This window comes from Podarcis tiliguerta (assembly GCF_965153285.1).
Source record: "Podarcis tiliguerta genome assembly, chromosome: 13".
Classification (NCBI taxonomy): Eukaryota; Metazoa; Chordata; class Lepidosauria; order Squamata; family Lacertidae; genus Podarcis; species Podarcis tiliguerta.
Genome location: NC_139546.1, coordinates 25,755,707 through 25,775,773, shown reverse-complemented (window position 1 = coordinate 25,775,773; position 20,067 = coordinate 25,755,707). Strand labels below are relative to the sequence as shown.

Here is a 20,067-nt window from a genome sequence, read left to right as displayed (position 1 = left end):
CCGTTTGGGACTCACGTGAGTGAAAGGCAGAATAGAAATATAAGAAACGAAACAAGTTGTTCAATAAACGCAGCAAAAGGGGAGGACCTTCTCATGTTAACAGCAATACGGGTGCATGGGTAAGGGGTGCTAAATCCCACCCACCTACAATTTACCACCCTGCAGCACCTCTTCCCAAGCACCATTTGTCAATCAGTCCATCACTAATGGATGAGCCCAGACAGAGATTTGGGAGTGGGGTTCTGCGTGCTGCACACCATTTTACCTTTTTTTGTTTTGTTTTGCTTCTAACAATGTATTTTCCTTTCTCTCCCCTCCACCCACCCCCCACCCCCCTTTCTATCTAAGCAGAACGGGAGCTGTCTCTAGTTCCACTCAGATACGTCAATTCTGCCCTGCTGGAGAGGTAAGCAAAGATTAAAGTTTGACATCTTATCAAACGCTCTCCCATATTTGCGCAAGTCCTTGGTTGGCTGCAGTGGTATGAAACCTCGGTCAGGAAACCGCTCAGTTGTGTCCGTCTTTTACGAGCAGAAAAAATAAAATTTGCTTCAGCAATCTGAACTTTGCTCTCCAATGCAAGGAGATGTTTTCCTGCGCAATCCCAGTTTTGAAGCCTCAGGGAACGATTGAAGTCGCCTCCCCACCTAATCATAACCATAGGGCTAATAAAGGCTAGGTTTCAGGGCTGTCAGGCCCTTACCTCTCCTAACACACATTTGCCTGCTCGGGGACACGACTTTGCGCCATGCTGTAGTCATCAGTAAAACAAAACTCCACTTGCAAATTTTTAAAAAGCCTCATAAAATGCTTTGCCGAAACAGGTTGTTAATTTTTATAGCTCGGTATTTTCTCTCTCTTTTTTAATTGGTCTTTTAAACTAACGCCCAATTGCTGCCAGAGTTCCGGGATAATAGCTGGAGCCTCTGCAAGGCAAATGTTCATGAATAGAGAGGGGCGATGGTTGTGTGTGTGTGTGTGTGTGTGTGTGGAGAGAAAGAGAGAGAAGCTCTTGGACAGAAGTAGTGTCTGATAATTCCTTTTATTGGCCTGCTTCATGTGCCAATCTCGGATCAGAAGGGTGCATAAAGAAATGTTGTTGCTGGTCACATTACCTGTAGAACTCCCTTTGGGAAGGAAAACTTATGCACCAGGTATCATGTTCTTACTTGCACAAGAATGTGAACAGCAAGTAATATAGGAAGTAGACTGAGTCAGGCAATTGGTCCACCTAGCTCAGTATGGTCTGCACTGACCGCTAGCCACTCCTCCAAGGTTCCAGACAGGGACATTCCCAGTCCTACCTGGAAATGCCCAGGAATTGAAGCCACGACATTTCATACACAAAGCAGATGCTCTTCCACTGAGCTGTGGTCCTCCCTCCGTGTACAAATTACTAGATCAATGGGGAATCCAAACTGCAGTGAACAAAATCCATGGAAATGCTGTCCAGCTATTGATTTTTCAGGTATTCAGTGGTACCTCGGGTTACATACGCTTCAGGTTACAGACGCTTCAGGTTACAGACTCCGCTAACCCAGAAATAGTACCTCAGGTTAAGAACTTTGCTTCAGGATGAGAACAGAAATCGTGCAGTGGTGGCGCAGCGGCAGCAGGAAGCCCCATTAGCTAAAGTGGTGCTTCAGGTTAAGAACAGTTTCAGGTTAAGAACGGACCTCTGGAATGAATTAACTACTTAACCTGAGGTACCACTGTATAAGAATGGGGGGGGGACCCAAAAAGCCAGCCAGAAAAGTGGAACGTATGAATATGTATGTTAGAAGCAGAGAACCGTGTCAGTCCAAGATTATTCTTTTTTAAAAACAATACATAATTGGTGTCTGGATAACACCACTAGAAAAAATGCTCTGTGCTTAAAAATGGGTGAGTGGGTTGTGTCCTACTGTTAAGCAGGCTGATGTGCAGGTGAAGGACCTTGTTGGGTAAATTCAGCCTAGAATGGGAGGTTCTATAAATAGCTACAGAAAATGTGTCTGACTTGCATCCCAGCTGCGTAGATAGCAGCCCACAGACAGGCCAGATGTTTGGGATCTGACTGAGATTACATGAAGCTTGAAGGACAGAACAGCTACAGAAGCAAGTGCTCTTGCTCTCTTCCTCTCCCTCCTCCCCCAATTTTTTTAAAGTGGCCAGGACAATGCAGACGGCAGAACTACAGACTCTAAAACAGCTCAGGCCCAAGTCTAGATGCATTTGCGAACATCTGGTGTCCACGCTGCCTAATGATGCAAGAGGCCGGACTGCAGCTGCCTTGATAATTAGGGCACATTCGCTGTAGAGAACAGATAATTAAGACATTTTGGAAATGGGTGCCATGGGAAACTCCTAGGATAGAGGAGGAGGAAGTTAAGTGCAATGTGCATATTCTGACAGCTGCGATTGCATTGCATGCAAATTGGATGGTTGCACGGCGCTCTTTTATGGGACTGCTTTGTAAGGATTGCTGAGAAGAAATTAAGCAGAGAGTGGCTGTATGTAGCTCATTGTAGGAATACCTGCTTTGCAGGTCCCAGATTTAATCCTCAGCGTTTCCAGGTAGGGATGGGGAAGACCGCTTCATGAAATCCAGGAGAGCCATTGCTAGCCTTTGCTAACCTGGTGTCTTCCGGATGTTTGAGGCTATAACTCTTCGGCCCCAGGCAGCACACTTGGAGGGCGCCAGGTTTGTGAAGGCTAATGCAGACTCTACTGAGCTAGGTGGGGCAGTGGTGTGACTCTGGAGTAAGCCAGCATCCCATGCCCATTCAAAAGTGTTGCATGGATGCTGAATGGCATTACTAAAGAAGAGGCAGGAACCAAGGCAGCTTTCAAACTTCTTACACCTTCTGAAACCTGTGCCTGGTCCCTATTTCCTGTATAACTGTGCCCCTAGTCATGCTTACTGGAGAAGTGGTGGAGATGTCTTTTTTAAAATATTATGATGCTGTGTGTGTGTGTCAGCGGAGTCTGTGCCACTGGTCCTCAGCCCCCCCAAAGTTAAATATTGAGCGGGAGATGGATGTGCCTTGACCCTAGCGCATAGAACATGTAAGTGCCGGTTGCCAGAGCGCCGTCCCTTCCTTGCCATCCCTTTTGCCGGCCCTCTTATCTAAATAGGAAACATTGCCTAATGTGTGTGTTGTTCTGCCTTTGAGTTGCAGCTGTTCTGTCGTCAGGACAAGTGGATTCACTGTGAGAGCAAACATTGCTCCATCTGCTATATGCATGTATTCATTTACTCTGCAATCGGAGGCTCTGCCTTGCGCTGGCAGGTTGTGGCTAGGGCCCAAGCTAGATGGGGCTATCCAGCCCTCATGCGGATGATTCTTCACCCCACCCCACCTAAAAATAAACAGGTCCTGCAGGGGTTGAACCAGATTGCAGCTGGGGTGCTTTAAACCCTTTGCACTTGGCTACAGTCAAAATTCGAATTGGGCTGGGTGCGCGCATGCACGCGTCCCTTCTCTTTGCAGCAGGAGGGAGGTTTCACATGGTTCAAGCAACAGGGATGGTCCCCCTCTTGATTTGGAGCATAACCACAGTGGGGTGCACACAGGGTTGGAGATGATCTTCCCCATGCCAAGGTATTTCTCCAGCTCCCTCACTTGGCTATTTGTTGTGGGAGAGGGCCACGCAAGGGTTAAAGATGTGAATGACTTCATGCCCCGCTTGGCCCCGGCACAACAACTTCGTAAGCCGGAGCGCGGCAGGGCATGCCATTGCAAGATAAAGACACACCATGTGCCGCAGATAAAATCAATACGCAATGGCAGTGTGCTTATGTGATTGTGGTGACAGTCGGTGTGAGGATTGTGGGTGTTGTGTGTATTTAAGGATGCCTCAATGTGTTTTTGATTGGCTGGAGAGTTCTAAATCCGGGCTCTGTTAATGATTGGACCCTATGCACCGTCCCTGCGGTGATATCTGTTATGTATCGAAGTCACAACTCACAACCTAATAGGAAGGGAATTACAAGATGGCCTCCCAGGTCTACGGGAAGCCAATTGAGCGGGGATGTGGCTGCCCTGATGATCTTGGTCTGCAACTCCCGTCTCCCCTGATCATTCACTCTGCTGGCTGGGCTTCTTGGGTGGCTAAAGTCCAGCAACATCTGGCACATCTGCTACTGAGCATCTGTAAGGGCCGTACCCTCACCTAGCCGCATTCTGAATCAGCCTTGCCCCTTGGTGGGATAATCAGGCTTAACAATATCAGGGTTGGTTTACGGAAACATGCAAAAATTGACCCAGGCCAGAAACAGATGGAGCCACCTGCTCCAGGGCTGGGGAACCCAGACCTTGTTGGACTACAACCCCCATCTGCCCTAGCTGTGGCATGGATGATGGGAGCTGTAGTCCAGCAACATTCCAAATGGCCGCAGATTCCCCCAGCCCTGGTCTTTTTTCTTTTTTTCTTTTTTCCTATTTGGGAGCTTTCCCTCATCCTGCTAACCCATCTGTGTCCCTCTGTGTCCTGCTGCAGGGCCGCCGAGCTGGAGAGATGAACGTGGGCACAGCTCACAGCGAAGTGAACCCAAACACCCGGGTCATGAACAGCCGGGGCATCTGGCTCTCGTACGTCTTGGGCATCGGCCTTCTGCACGTGATCCTCCTCAGCATCCCCTTCTTCAGCGTCCCTGTGGTTTGGACTCTGACCAACATCATCCACAACATGGTACGGGGAGCCCCTTTGGCAGCAGCTTTGAGTTCCGGTGTTGGGCATTGTAGGCAGAGGGTGCTTCTGCAGGCAGCACTTTCTTGGTTCATTCGCCGAGTGTGGTTATACCACAGTTTCCCAGTTCAGGTGAAATGGGAAACTATGGTTTAAATTAACTCTGGACCACTAAAGCTTGCTGCAGGAAGGGAGTGGGGGGGTGGAGCACAGGGTTTATTAAAGATTAGTAAGCCATCTGAAAAACCTCATACATGCTTCTACCTCACCTCCTGCTTTTGTTTTGTGCAAACCAGAGACTGTTAAGGGGAGAAAAATCCTCCCTAAACCCGTTCAGAAAACAAAAAGAACATATCCCAGTTTGAAAATCACACCAGTTTGAAAGGTCATGGCTTCCCCCTAAGGAATCCTGGGAAGTGTAGTTTGTTAAGGATGCCGATAGTTAACAACAGGAGACCCTCAACAGAGCTAGGCTTTCCAGAGTTCCCTGGGAAAGAGGGATTGATCATAGGGGGTTTCAGCAACCTGAAAACAAACTGCAGTTCCCAGCATTCTGTGACAGTTCACAGTGCTATAGTACAGTTTTAAAGGTATACTGCAGATGGAGGACTAAAGCTCAAAAAACAGGCTGCACAAGGAGCAGGTGTGAAAGTACAATTTGAAATAATCATAATATAATTTTAAGGATGATGACTATGGTGTGCCTTAGCAGAGGCTCATTCTCCCTCGTCCTTAACACTGGTCCATATTTCTGGGCATCTCCTCCCCCCAAACCCTCAGTTAACCTTAATCTGCTTAGCCTAATATCCAGACGCTATCTCAGCGCAGACATGGCAGCCTGCTGGCTTATGCCCTGTGCTCAGAGTGGTGCATCATTTTGCATCTAGCCAGGGGCGGTGGGGGTGGGGAGCAGCTCTCCCGGCGGGTCACCCCATCTGCTCCGCATGCAATTATTTCTTCACTTTAGCAGTAAAAACAACTGAGAGTGACAGCTATGTGCTGTTTGGCTTCCTTCCCCTCTGATATATTTAATGTGTCGCTGGCCCTGTAGGGTGTCTAGCTCAGGATTGTTAGAAGGGTTTTTTATAACGGCGTCAGCGTAGAGAGATGCACTTGCTGTGTTTGGTTTCCACACAGTGGTTGCATTCCAAAGCATATACATTCATCTAAGTCCAGGGAGTGAGGAAACTCAGGCTTGGGGGGCTGGATTTGGCCCTCAGGACATCTCTGCCTGGCCCTCATGCCCCTTCCCAGGCCACACCCCCTTCCCAGGCCACACCCCCTCACTCGGCTGACTCTTCGCCCTTGTCTCGTGATTTTTACTGGACCAAAATGTGTCAACTTGCATGCCTGGATGTAGGCAAGAGTTTGGCCTCACCCACCCCTGGTATGTGGCCCTTGGAAGACACACCCCCATGACAGAATGCAGCCCTTCATTGCCCCTCATGAAAAAATGTGGCAAAAAGAGAGAGAAAGATGCGATAGTGTTGGAGGAGGCAACAAGACGGGATAATCTTGACTGGATTTGTAGGCTGATGCGCGCACACACACACACAAACACAATCACACGGCATCCCTCTTTCTCTCTCTCCTGGCCACCTACTGCGGAACAGCGAGAGAGACCCTAGCTGACATTCAGCCGGACCCCAGAATGAGTGAATTGAATTGACCTCAGTACCCACTGACATCAATGGAGCAACTTCGTTGTGACTCAAGTCACCCATTGGTTTCAATGGGACTTAAGTGCCACCACCTTATAATTTGGATCCACCCAATGATTTTGCATGGGAAGAACTGAAATCAAAGAGGATAAGAGCTGGAAAGAATTAACACAAAGGAGTCCGGGCACCTTGGCACCGGTTATCGCCGTGCTTTGTTATCATTGCTTCACGATAGGATGAGCTTAAGATGATTTGCAACTGGGAGTCGCCCGCTCACAGATTTTATCTGGTGCTTTTGTTCTCTTTCAAGGCTTCCCCACCCCGCTATGTGGGGAGCGAACGCTGTACGGCCGCCAGATTAAAATTCCAAAGTGTAAGGGTTTCTAGAGTGCTTCAGTATCCTGTTTCGTGAAACTCGAAGCACGCCCAGTGCTTATTATCACACCCATTTACTCCATCCAACTTAATTGCAAAAACCTACAGCCACCCCTAATTTGCTTAATGCCACTTTAGCAAAAGCTTCCCAGCACCTACTCCATTAATTGGAAATGTGGGGTGAGCCACACTTTTTGTGCAGGGCGGATGATAAGAATAATAATTAATTTATTATTTATACCCCACCCATTTTAAAATACATTAAAACCTCAGTCATTAAAAACTTCCCTGAACAGGGCCGCCTTCAGATGTCTTCTAAACATTAGATGGTTGTTTATTTCTTTGACATTTGGTGGGAGGGCATTCCACAGGGCCGGCGCCACTTCCAAGAAGGCCATCTGCCTGGTTCCCTGTAACTTCACTTCTTGCAGTGAGGGAACCGCCAGAAGGCCCTCTGCGCTGGACCTCAGGTTGGACGATGGGGGTGGAGACGCTCCTTCAGGTATACTGGGCTGAGGCCGTTTATGGCTTTAAAGGTCAGCACCAACACTTTGAATTGTGCTTGGAAACCTTTGGAAAGGTGTTCAGTGGTAATGGAGGCACACTGAATAACGATGCACCCTTGTGCATTTTTTCATAGCGTGCTAGCCCTGCCAGGTTACAACGAGGGGAGGGTTGTCTAGCTTACAAGCACAAGAGCCCCGCTGGGTCAGGCCAAAGGCCCACCTAGCCCAACATCCTGTTCTCATGGTGGCCAACCAGATGTCTATGGGAAGCCCACAAGCAAGGCAAGTGCCCTCTGCCCATTCTGAGTCCCCCCGCGGGTGGTATACAGAGGCAGGCCACTTCTGACATTGGCGGTAGAACGTAGTAGCCGCGATGGCTAGTAGCTGTTGATGGCCTTTGTGTAATCCTCTTTCAAACCCATCCAAGTTGCTACAACATGTGGGAGTGAGTTCCGTAGTCCACCTATGCTCCATGTGAAGAAATGGCATTCTTTTGTCGGTGGCGCAGCCACATCTGGCGCAAGTGGGGTGGAGTTGCCAAACCCCTGGCAGGCCACGATCCATGACTGGTGGGCTGCATTTCGATTGGTAGGGTTGGAGCGTGGAGCCCTGACATACAGCTGTGTTAAATTTCCCACACCACACATTTATTATTTCATAAAATTTTGTACAGTGGTACCTTGGGTTACATACGCTTCAGGTTACAGACTCCGCTAACCCAGAAATATTACCTCGGGTTAAGAACTTTGCTTCAGGATGAGAACAGAAATCGTGCAGTGGCTGCGCAGCAACAGCAGGAGGCCCCATTAGCGAAAGTGGTGCTTCAGGTTAAGAACAGTTTCAGGTTAAGAATGGACCTCCAGAACGAATTAAGTTCTTAACCCGAGGTACCACTGTATATCGCTTGATGGGGAGGGGGGAGAGAACTCAAAGCGGTCTACAAAGCAGGTAAACCAATAAAATCATCACTTTAAAATTTACAACCATAATTTAAAACAGCATATCCCAAACTTGGGTCTCCACCTGTTTTTGGACTACAATTCCCATCATCCCCAACCACTGGTCCTGCTAGCCAGGGATGATGGGAGTTGGTAGTCCCAAAACAGCTGAAGACCCAAGTTTGGGAAATATACAGAAGGTCAAAACCACAACAGAAATCAACTAAAATAAGTCAGAACTCATACAAACCTTCTAAACATTTGGGTAAGCATGTCTAAACTAAACAAGAATGTCTTTGGCAGGTGCTGAAAGGAATACAGTGAAAGCACCTGCCTTGGTATCAATAGGCAAGGAGTGCCAAACTAAACAAGTTCTTACAGATGTGGTTGCGGGTATTATGTTTCACTTGATAGAAGTGCCAATTCTGTTGACTGAAGTGGTCAAGTGGGCACATATGGTAGCCTAGCTGCTATACGTCCGGCATTCCCCAGACATATCTGGGATTCGTCCGTCGGAAATAGCGTCCATACAGAATTTCCGAAAATTGGTAAAAATGGCAACCCATGTCGGTAGCGTTAATTTGGGGGCAAATTTCCTTTTAAAAAAAAAAGCCCAAAAACTTCAAAGCTCAAGAACTTTGCCCACAAAACAGCTCCACAGCTTTTATGTCCGGACTTTCACTTTTTGAAATATGGCAACCCTAACATTTAGGGTAAGAGGATGTCATAGGTAAACAGGTCCCAAGGTGTTAAGAGCTTTATATACTAATAGTAACACCTTGAACCAGGGCAGAGCCCTGAGCACAGGTGTTAGGTGCTGAAAAGGCATTCTGCACTAACTGCAGCTTCAGGGTCAAGGGCAAAGGAAGCCCCACACACAGCGCATTGCAGTAATCCAACCTTGAAGTAACCAGTGCATGAGCTACTGTGGCCAGGCTCTCCCGGTCCAGGAGCAGCTCCCCTATGTGTATTACAAATGTCAAGCTGCCTCCTACACACCTGTGACAATAACATGTGCGTCTTAGTTGTCGCTGCCCGCTGCAATAACCTAGGGCAGATTAGGAATTTGCACACAGGGCTGGCTCAAGGCATTTTGTTGGTGCGGTGTGAAATCTGAATTGGCACCCTCTCTCTGCCCTGGGTACCATTGGCCACGCAGACGCCAATAACCGGTGTGGCACAATTCGTGACCTAGAAGTAGATCTGTGTAGGAAATCTGCTTTGCGTAGAGCGCCGGCCCTTTGAAAAATTATGTGACACTTTGCCTCCAAAAAAGAGCAGGGAGGGGGCTGCCTCTTGAGGCCCCAGCTATATTTTTATGTGCATTACAGCATCTGAATTTCTGAGCACTGCTTTGTAGGCAGCAGAAGTGGCAACAGCTCCCCCTGCCAGCACAAATGTATAAATGACGTATTCCATGCTAGTTCACTGCTCAATGCTTCCTCCTGATTTCCCCCCCTTTCTTCCTTGGATCAGGTTAGCCGAAGCATTTTAAGGCTCCAAATACTGCAGCTTCTTTCCGCCACGTTTTTAAAGGTCGGTCAATAGTCCTCTTTGCAGCACTGCTTCTAGTGGACTTCAGCCAAGCACCTTAGATCGAGGGTTTGTAGTAGAATAATAATTATCCTAAATTAGCACTGTATCTGCACGTTTGCCCTCTTTCCTGCTAGGCTCCCCTTGCTTCTCATTGAAAAGTGGTTATTCATTGGTTTCCTTCAACACAGCACATCTTTTGCAAGGACGTTGCTGCCTTTTCAACTGGTTAAATCAGGACTCGAAACAAGAGAGAGGAAGAGATGAGCGAAGTAGCCCAGAATAGCGACGGAATATTATTCCCCACCGCCATGTAGCCCTTAAAAACACACATGTGTGTTTGTGTTTTCTTACAGAGCATGTACATTTTCTTACACACTGTGAAAGGAACGCCTTTCGAGACGCCTGACCAGGGCAAAGCCCGGCTGCTGACTCACTGGGAGCAGATGGATTACGGAGTGCAGTTCACCGCTTCCCGCAAGTTCCTGACCATCACACCAATTATACTGTGAGTGTAAAAGAGGGCTTGGGACTGTACTGATAAGGCTAGGTGCAAATCGCTTCTGCAGCAGGTCAGAGGCCTGCCAAGCCCAACATCCCGTTCCCACAATGGCTAGTCTGATGCCTGCGGGAAGCCCGCAAACAAGAAATGTTGCTGTTCTCCATCAATGAGTATTCAGAGTCATGATACCTGTGGTCCTGAGGATGGTATGAAGCCAAGTTGACTAGTAGCCATATCCTCCATGTACTTGCCTCGCCCTCTTTTTAAGGCTGTCTAAGCCCTAATGCCCCCCCCCACAACTCATAGCAGGCCAGTTCCATAAATTAACTCCACACTGTGTGAAGAAATGCTTTTCAGGCCCACAGAACTCCTTCCTCCCTTTGTGCCCTTCGAGCCGTGTTTCCCAAATTTGGGTCTCCCGCTGGTTTTCCCCAACTACAATTCCCATCATCCTTGACCCCGCTGGTCTTGCTAGCTTAGGGATGATGGGAGTTGTAGTCCAAAAACGACAGTACCTTAACATTCTCTGGGTAGTGAGTAATACAATTTGCAATGTTAAAAAAAAAGAAAAATCCCTGGAAAAATGAAAAGCTCTTCACCTGGCACTCAAAGAATATATATAAGATGTATAAGACTGAATCAGGTGAGTGTTGGAGATGTAATGAGACTGAGGGTACTTTCTTTCATATATGGTGGACCTGTAAAAGAGTATTGGGAAATAATTCATAATGAACTGAAAGAAATGTTTAAAAGTACTTTTCCAAAAAAACCTGAGTCCTTGAAGTTGGGGATAAGTCAGACAGAAATTCCCAGGTGTTGGAAAAGGTTATTTATGTTTGTCACTACTGCAGCTCCTGTTTCTTTAGCCCAAAAATGGAAAATGAGCGAAGTCCTGACTGGCAACTTAAACTGATGGACTATGCACAGCTTGCGGACCTAATGTATAGAGTATGAGAACAAGAAGAACATAACATTTAAAGAAGACTGGAAAATATTTATTGAATATATGGGGGGGGGAATTGTGTACATATGAAAATGTGGGCAGCATAATTAAGATAAATTCAACAGTGCAAATAAGTTTTGATGGATGTAATATAGAATGGTTTAGTTTATATAAAATGCGCAGGTGTTTATGCTGTGCGAAATGAACCATGGAAAGAGAGGAAGGGAAGTCATTGATATTTTAAGGTTGTTTAAGTGAATATACTAAAAGGTAAAACAGAAATTTAATAAAAATTATATATTGAGAGAGAGAGAGATTATATGCATGATATAAAAATGTTGTGTGTGTGTGTGTGCATGATACGGGCATCCAGCTAGCCTCCCTAGGGAGGGCATTCTATGTTTCAACCTTCAGTGTGGGCTGGTTGAGGGAATTGGGGCATACGGGATTCAATTCTCTCCTCCTTTTCTTTCTTCCGCAGTTATTTCCTTACTAGCTTCTACACTAAATACGACCGGATACACTTCATCATCAACACCATCTCCTTGATGAGCGTCTTGATCCCCAAACTACCCCAACTGCATGGCGTACGCATCTTTGGGATTAACAAGTACTGAGCCCGGGTGTCTTTTATATTCCCTTCTGGTGAGCTGTGAGAAGCCAGCAACGTGAGAACCCTGTTTCCTTCGTTCCGGCTGCGTCTTCAGGATACACTTCCACACAATGGCTCCTTTTTAAAAATTTAATTTCTTTTTAAAATGAGCACATGTTCAGCAGGATTCCAAGATCCGACAGAGAACGCAGACTGCTCAAACGATGCTTGAATCCTGGGTAGAGTTTAGCTTGGAGGAGAGACAAGGGTTGGGGGGGGGGGAGCTTAAAATGTATTTATTATTATTATTATTTTATTTTTCAAGAATCTGAAAATAGAGGCAGACAACACTGAAATTTGAAAGGTACTCATAGCTTGCTCTCTGGGTGATGGAAGACATCCAGCCCAGAAGGCGTGGACAGGTATAGAAAGGTAGGAGCCTATTGCAAGGCGATGTTTAGGATGATAGCAAATGCACTTTAATATAAAGGTGTCCCCTTTGGGGGGAATTTGTGACTTGCTCATCGAAAGGGCTATATCAGAAATTTTGAGATGCACACTAGGTATAGATTTCTTTGTGAGTTTGGAAACCTTAGCTGATCATTTATAAATACATTTTAATTATTTGGTAGGCAGTTGGGACAGATTCTCATTCTTTCTTGCAGGGGCATGAACCAGGTTTCTCCCTCCAGTTACAAAAGCAATGCTCTTCAGAGTCTTCTTTGAAAAGCCTTTGCCTACATATATATATCTCTCAAAGCTTTTCCCTCTCTGAGGTTGAGGGAGTGGGGAACTCCACATGGCAGGTTGAAAACACAACCCAGGGACAAGAAGGAAGAGGGAAGAAATGTTTTGACACTTGCCTTGCAGTGGTTGCCGCATTTCGACAGTCGCAGCTGCCTCATTGTGGCGTTTCTTCTGGATGGGAGAGCCAATGGCTGAAAGACTGGTCTCTTGAAGCATGGATGGTTTATTTTGACATTGTACAATGACGGCGGTGGAGAAGACACAACATGAGGCCAAAGGACCCAGGCCCCGTTTCCAATCTCTCTCGGTTGGAAATCCAGCATAAGTTGATTAGGGTTGGTTAGGTACCACTCTTCGTTGATTCATTCGCTGATTCATGCCAGCACTGGGGTTCAGAGAGAGCTATCTTGTTGCTGCCTTCTGTGATGTCTAACTGAGATGTTGCTTGTTTTCTGGGCAGCCTCCACCCATGTGGCTTAATGGGCTTTTGCTTTAGTGCCCCACTGTGTCAGAATAAAAAACCCTGTATTGCTCTCTGTCACCTAGAATGCAGATATTTTGGTATACGTCTGACTGCTGGTTGGTCTGCAAGGAGGAGGGTTTTCTTCTGCTAATGGATTAGTAAGTGGGTTTCTTTCTTTCTGATGCTTATGTTGGATGGAGGGGGCGCGGGGGAGAGAAACAGACTCTGAGAGCTATAATACATTATGTCATGTAATCGCCAACAGCCTTTTAAGGTGCAGGCTGCAATTCAATCATGCGGACATCAAGAAAAACGTGTGTTAAGTTTTGATCATCAGGATCATAGGTATGTGAGTTTGGTTCTTCTTGTCAATGTTGTGTCCTTTGTTAAAAAATAATAATAATACAATTTCCCTCCCCTTATCCACCCCGCCCCAGGAAATGCACACATTGCTAGCTAGGATATGAGTTTTATGATGGAATTTAAACAGCCTGAGTATTTCCTGGAATCTGTTTCTCAGGCTTGTTAGCTTGGCAACTGAAATGTTTCCTTACCCCACTAAACTGGAGAGGCATCTAAACATTTGAGGCCAGTGCCAATAATTCATACACCGTTTCCCCAGCTTTATAACTGTTTGGGACACTTCCCTGAAAGGAGGAGGAGGGCATTTTAAGCACCACCTCTGCTTTTGGCAGTATCTAGAAGTGATGGCAGGGAAAGTCCACCTGGTTTCAGTGGCCACATTAGCAGTGGTGATGCTGTTGGGCTTTGCAGCAAGCAGAGGTTCTGGGTTGGGCAAAGAGGTTTAAAAGCCTTCCACCAAGCCCAGTATCATTAAAGGGATGGGAGTTGCCCCCTTCTTTCTCTTCAGATGTCCTTCCCATTATCTGATTTGGTACAATCTACGTAATAAAACAGATGATTTTAGCTGAGGTTCCTGCATTGCAAGGGCTTGGGCTAATTGACTCTTGGCCCCTTCCAACTCTACAATTCTATGTTTCTATCCCTATCCTTGACCAGCGGTTCAAGGCAGCTCAACAGACAAAAATAAAAGCCGCTTTACACCTGCAGCAAAAAATGTAAAGGACAGTTAAGTGGCTATCCGGGGAGGCAATGTGTACTAAAGTCTACAAAGCGTCAGAGACAATGATGCAAGAAACAAAGGAGATTGAAAATGTGGAGGCAGAGGTGGTGAACCTGCGGGACCTCCAGGTGTCGGGGGACTACAACTCCCATAATCCATGAACGTTGGCCATGCCGGCTGTAGTTGATGGGAGCTGGAGTCGAGTGGCACCTGGAGCATGTTCCTCACCCCCCTCTATTGAAAGAAATACAGTGGAGCTGTGTTTGGCACAGCTGCAGCCAAACATTGCTTTTGGGCTTGTCATCTGTATGTTTTAGCAGCCTTTGTGTCACAGCTGGGACTAGTAATCTTGGAATCGAAGGTCAGGTTCTGGTGTTCTTGGAGCTCTCCCTCCAGACACGGAAGGGAAGAGTATCAGCCCTTGCAATTTCCTGTCAGTCAGAGACCTTCTCGGTTGGCCAGGTAGAAGGACCAGGTCCTGATGTCTACCTTTGGTTGCCTGACAGAACAGGACCTTATTCCTGGTTACTCCTGAAGCTGTAGTTCCTCAACCTGATGGAAGTCATCTAGCCCTTGCCCTAGCCCAACAACTTGTCATGTTGTTGTTGTTTTGATTGGCACTGACAGTTATAATTAAGTGTAGGTACGTGGGTTTGTGAATTAGGAAGGCGATAGTAGCTTTGAAATTACGGATAGGCAATATATACCACTGTTGATGATGACTGGTGTGGACCAGAGCTTGTCATCTAGGCACAGAGAGGGAGGCAGGGTCTTCTCTGAGAGAAGCAGGTGGCCTTCCCTGCTCAAACACCTGCCAGCAAAGTGGGCTAAGAGGATTAACATTGTAAGCTTTTCACCCAAATCCCAGCGCTAAGATGCTGAGCTGCTATTGACCTCCGTTAGAGCCTGTATTTTTTAACTTCCTGTCTAAGGCAACTTGAAAGCAAGGTACTTTTTAAAATACTCATGAAAAAGGAAGAAAACCAAATTTAACGAAATGTGAAAAATATACTGAGGCCAGGGATCAGACTCAGCATTGGGTTCTCAGAAAAGCGGGGGTAGGGGTGGGGGAAATAGGCATTTTAATTTTTTTTCTTCTTGAGTTCATTTCAATTATTAGCTTTTTCCAGCACTAGATCTCCCCGTTCTACCTCCCATTCTTTATTCTGCAGAAGAAAAACAGCTACTAATATGTCAAAATAATAGTGGAATGCTGAACAACCACTTCCCAGTTTTCAGTAATTCAGTGGAACCAGATGAGCCCAGGTTAAAAGTTGAAATTCAGCAGCGATTTTATGAAATTTTAAGCAAACGCACAATTTTAACCCCAGGTCTTGCTTTGATGAGGAAGCAAAAATACCGGGGGAGGGAAACAATCTGCTTCAACGTAGATTTCTGCAATAGAAGTTGTGCTCATTACTTGATGATACGTGTAACTCAATATATGGATAACTTAAAGGGCTTCTGTATTTTTTAGCACTATTCCAATATATAGGTGGTTAAGGCCTTAAACACAGATCTAAGTTGCACTCTTCCGAAAAACAGAATGTTCTTTTGCAAGGGTATAAATCAGTACCCTACTAAAAAGGAAAAAATATAGAAAGAGCTCATTAGCACTATGTCTACACACCAGCCAATTTTCATGTCATTCATTGCTCTGCAAACTTCTGCTCCTACCGCTTCTTTTTCATTATTCTGAGTAATGAGGGGATTGTTCAGAGTAGCCTGTTCACCAGCCACAGTGCTCTCAAGGTATTCTAGGCCTGCCTTAGCAACCTGAAGTCCTCCAGATGTTTAGGATGTCCATCAGCCCCAGCCAACAAGGCCCAGATCTCTAGGATGAAGGGAGTTGTAGAGCAACAACATCTGGAGAGTACCAAGTTGGGGAACCAGCTGTTCCAGGCTGTGTTTCCCATTGTCAATAAAAGTTCCTGTTACAGTTAAACAAAGGGGATGGGTTTAGCTTTATGAAAATCTAAACAAAACCCTTTACAATGCGAGCTGCCAGCTCACTCTTCTGGCAATAGTTATTGCTACTAGAAAAGTGAGCTTACGTTGTCCAGGCCAAGACCATATGAGAGAATCAGCTGACAGATTGTTCCTTTACATTAAAAATATTAAATATTTGTGGAAACTTTCAAAACCAAGTGGAGATGAAGAGAGCCTGGGCTGTGGTCAATCCTATATGCTCATTTGCTGAGGACTTGCTCAGTCCTGGCTCTGTCAAACAGAGCAAGCCCTGTTAATATGGTGAGAAACCCATTTGTTTTCCATATTCCCCAATGAAGCTGCTTCTTGGTGCTGAAACGAGAGTTCATGCAGTTTCCTTGTTGACCACTTTCTGTAACTCTATACTGTAGAAAGAGCTGCTTTGCTAAGTCTGGGCGCGCTCCATAAAGAAGAAGGTTTCTGTATACTATAAAATTTAGTAGTTGTGGTTTGGGATGAAATTCCATGGTGTTCTGTGGGCAGCAGAACTTATTAGAGAGGATGCACCGTCCTATCATTTTTAATAATTTGGAATCACTTCTATCAGTAAATTGTTCCCCTGTGTGTGCCCCTAATGGAATCTCCCTGGCAGAGGGTAGTGGACATGCGTAACTATGGATGGCAGGGGGGTGGGGAGGTATAATTGTCTTGGCTGAGTTGTGTTTTAACCAACCCAATTAGGCCCACTGAGCCTTTTACGAAGAGCCCCAAATCCCTCCTCAGTTTGCCTTGGGAGCAAACAGAGATTGAGCCCTGCCTGCTCTTCTAGAGGAGGTGCTGGGTGGGCAGGCGATAGCATGCTCCCTTTAATTCACTGTCCCAAAGGCCAATCTCTTCCACCAGCACCCTAGTCACCATTTTGAAGGGGACTCAGAATCCAGTGCACCATTTGCAATATTGTCTCTGGGCCACAAATCTCTCCCCACCCTACATGGCTTTACGGATAAATAAATGCTCTCTTCATCACTGAAGTGGTGAGTAGAGAAGATGGGATTTCCCACACAAAAGTTGCATGTGAACACGTTTCTCTTGGAATAATAGTAGGTACCAAGGCTGCTTTGCCCAGGCTGGTATAATTAAGGTATACAATGCATCTCGAGCCTGGTGCATCTCAGGCCATGCACTGTCTAGGGTTTCTGTTGTCAGGTTCTGTGGTTAGTGCAGGAACAATCTGAAACATGGGCCTGTGGTGGTCAAAGCTTCAAGTTATACTAAAATCATGCTTGGCATTTCCCATGTGTATGCAATAAAAAGCTGAGGTTTACCCCTTCTCCCATGTGCTACTGTCCTCCTGAAACTTGCCCCTCTGTGAAGTTGTTTGCCCCCCCCCCCCCAAGCTGCCATTATCTGCAAACAGCAGCTTCAGGCAAGAAGTGGGTTTTCAGTGATTATTGAAATTCAGTGATTTCATTATGGTCCCGATCTGGAATCGCTCCCTCTCGCACACAAAATAAATAGATTGTAAATAAAAAGACACAGGGAATCTCAACATGGGATTCAAGGACTTAATGTAGCATGTTGATAGAATGAAAATATGGAACCTATCTGAAACAAATCAAGGTTTTCTTGTGGCTTTTGATGTGGACTCTATGGGGTCTGTGCACGCCCAGGACAATGCACAGAGCAGCCTAGAGGAGAACAACCCCTCTCCCAGCAAGCAGCTTGCATAGCATGCAGGTTCCACAGAGCAGAGTGAGTAGCTGTGTGCTTTGTGCCAAGTCTGGAGCCAAAGTGCTGGCAGATACCTAGAACAGGTGGACCTCCTGGTCCTGGTGGGCACCAACTCCCATCACCCTTGACCAATGGTCAGGGTGATAATGGGGGTTGTAGTTCAGCAGTACCTGGAGGTCTGGAGGTTCCCCCTCCCTGGGCTAGAGCAGATGATCAGGGCAGAAGTAGTTTCTCAGAGAGGAGTGTAGCAGGTGTGAAAGATTTGCAGCAGAACTGGATTTGTTATTTGATTATCATCTAACAGTCAACAGAGTTGCTCATGTCCCTACTCAAATTGCCTACGGTTCCTTCCTCCAACCGGCACCTAGGGTGGCTTGGTGAGTAGGGAATCTGTGCCTGAATGGCTGTGCTCCTGATTTGATCCCTAAGACAACAACAACAATGCTGTTCCTGACCATGAGAACCTCTGTAACAGCAGAAGTAATGATGGAACACGCAATCGCACAATGGTCCACTCAAAGATCAGTGGAAAGGAAGCAGCGTCTTTCCAAGTTGTCACAAGAAAGTTTTGCTCGAAATAAGTAGAACTGGGTTGTGGGGCTGCAAATGGCCTGCTCCCACCCAGATTTTTGCAGCAGGTAAAGCATAGTATCATATGGGCAAGTCATGTATATGTGACCATGCAGGGAACTGTGTAACAATGATTAAAGGGTCCCTGCCAAAGGGGCATATGTAGCATTTCTGGAACTCTAGAAATGGAAGGAAAAGGGAAAAGACCAATGAGCTCTTTTCACGACTTAACAGCAAGGTGCTGTGTTTACTACAGGAGCTAATACTTGTGGGTTTAATTGCTAATTTGGCATCAATTGGTTGGTGAGGTCTAGGTTTTTCTCTTAGCTTTATAGGCTGTTTACTTCATAAGGGTTTAATTTTAAAAAAACAACAATAATTAACTATTTTAAAGGTATGGTAGTAAGCTCTTTAGGAGGGCATGGTAGCTGAGTTGTTGCCACAAACTGCATTTTATGGTATGTCTGTGGATTGTTATTTAATTGTAGTGAATTAACCTATTGTATTGATTTACCATTATCTGTGAAATATAATTTTTAGAATGTGAGTGTGAATGTTCTTTTCAGTGAGCGTTAAATGTTTTACACCTTTGTGTCGAACATAGAATTACGGTTGTGTTGGTTTTATTTTATTTTTTAATCTTCTTTTGTTTCTGGATTTGCTCTCGTTTTGTCGTGTACACGTGAGAAAAGAAAACTTTCATCTGGAGAACTTTCTAAGACAAAGTGTGAATATTATTTTTATGAGTCCTTTCTACAGTATTCAAAGACAAACCAATTAAAAAAAATCAGTATTCATGTAATATATCTTGTATGTATTCCTCAAATCTGTACATATATAAGGAAAGCTCTAATGTGTCAATGAGCACTGTCCTGCTCTTCCCCTGACTAGGGAGGATGCCTGAAAAAGACAATGGTGTTTTGACATTGTGTTGAGGGTTCTTGGCTGCTTCCAGATCAGGGCCTTTTTGAGTCGTTTTTCATCCTAATGATAGTGACGTAGGAAGCTGCCTTATACCGAGTCAGATCATTGGCCCACCCAGCTCAGTATTGTTTATACCAGTGTATCCCAAACCTGCGTCTCCAGCTGGTTTTGAACTACAACTCCCATCATCCCTAGCTAGTAGGACTAATGGTCAGGGATGATGGGAACTGTAGTCCAAAAACAGCCAGAGACTCCAAGTTTGGGAAACGCTGGTTTATACTGACAGGCAGAAGCTCTCCAGGATTTCAGGCAGGGGTCTTTTTCTAGCCTGACCTGCAATTGCCATAGGAGCTTCGCAATGCAAAGCAGTTCCCCCACCTCTGAGGTAAAAACAGATGGGCCCAACGACTCTTCCCTAACACACATTTTTTGGCAACTTGCTTGCTCTGTCTCTCTACAAGTCATCACCATTTAATACACACACAAAAATCAAGGCACAAAGCACTTGCACATTAGCATCCAATTTTTCAAAATGTGGAAAAGTAACCCATCCAACACAAGTGGTAGAGGAGCCTGTGAGGAAGGAAGGCATGGCAGACTTGCTGCAGCCTTATTGAATGAGGAGATTTGCTGGCACAGAACATCTGAGGGAATCAAGAAGAGCGTTGATAAAGACCACCGAAATTTCTCAGGGGAAAGGAACGCCTTTCGAGTTTCCGCTGGGTTTTCCTGAAGAGCCAAATTTTGCCGTGCGCTTAGAGGTTCCGCTGAGGAAAGTTTCCTTTCAGTCAGGCAGCCAATACATTTTTATTCCGCCAAGCTTTTAAGATTTTTTTAAAACTGCATTTAAATCCTCCTCCTTTTTTATGCTGCCTTTCAGCAATCCTTTTCAGATATT

At 45.8% G+C, this 20,067-nt stretch overlaps 1 protein-coding gene across 4 annotated transcripts in view; it reads left to right on the top strand.

The window, feature by feature from the left end:
* ORMDL3 (ORMDL sphingolipid biosynthesis regulator 3) overlaps positions 1-19,047 on the top strand; it is a 28,792-nt gene extending 9,745 nt beyond the window's left edge. For 3 of the 4 annotated variants that reach the window (XM_083408813.1, XM_083408815.1, XM_083408816.1), the window contains exons 2-5: positions 352-406; positions 4,483-4,674; positions 10,041-10,192; positions 11,611-19,047. In XM_083408813.1, coding sequence (XP_083264939.1) covers positions 4,501-4,674; positions 10,041-10,192; positions 11,611-11,746 — 462 coding nt within the window. In that variant the 5' untranslated portion in view covers positions 352-406; positions 4,483-4,500 and the 3' untranslated portion in view covers positions 11,747-19,047. Of the gene's footprint in view, positions 1-348; positions 407-4,482; positions 4,675-10,040; positions 10,193-11,610 lie in introns of all 4 variants that reach the window. The other variant, XM_083408814.1, reaches the window with a different exon arrangement.
* The last annotated feature ends 1,020 nt before the right edge of the window (positions 19,048-20,067 follow it).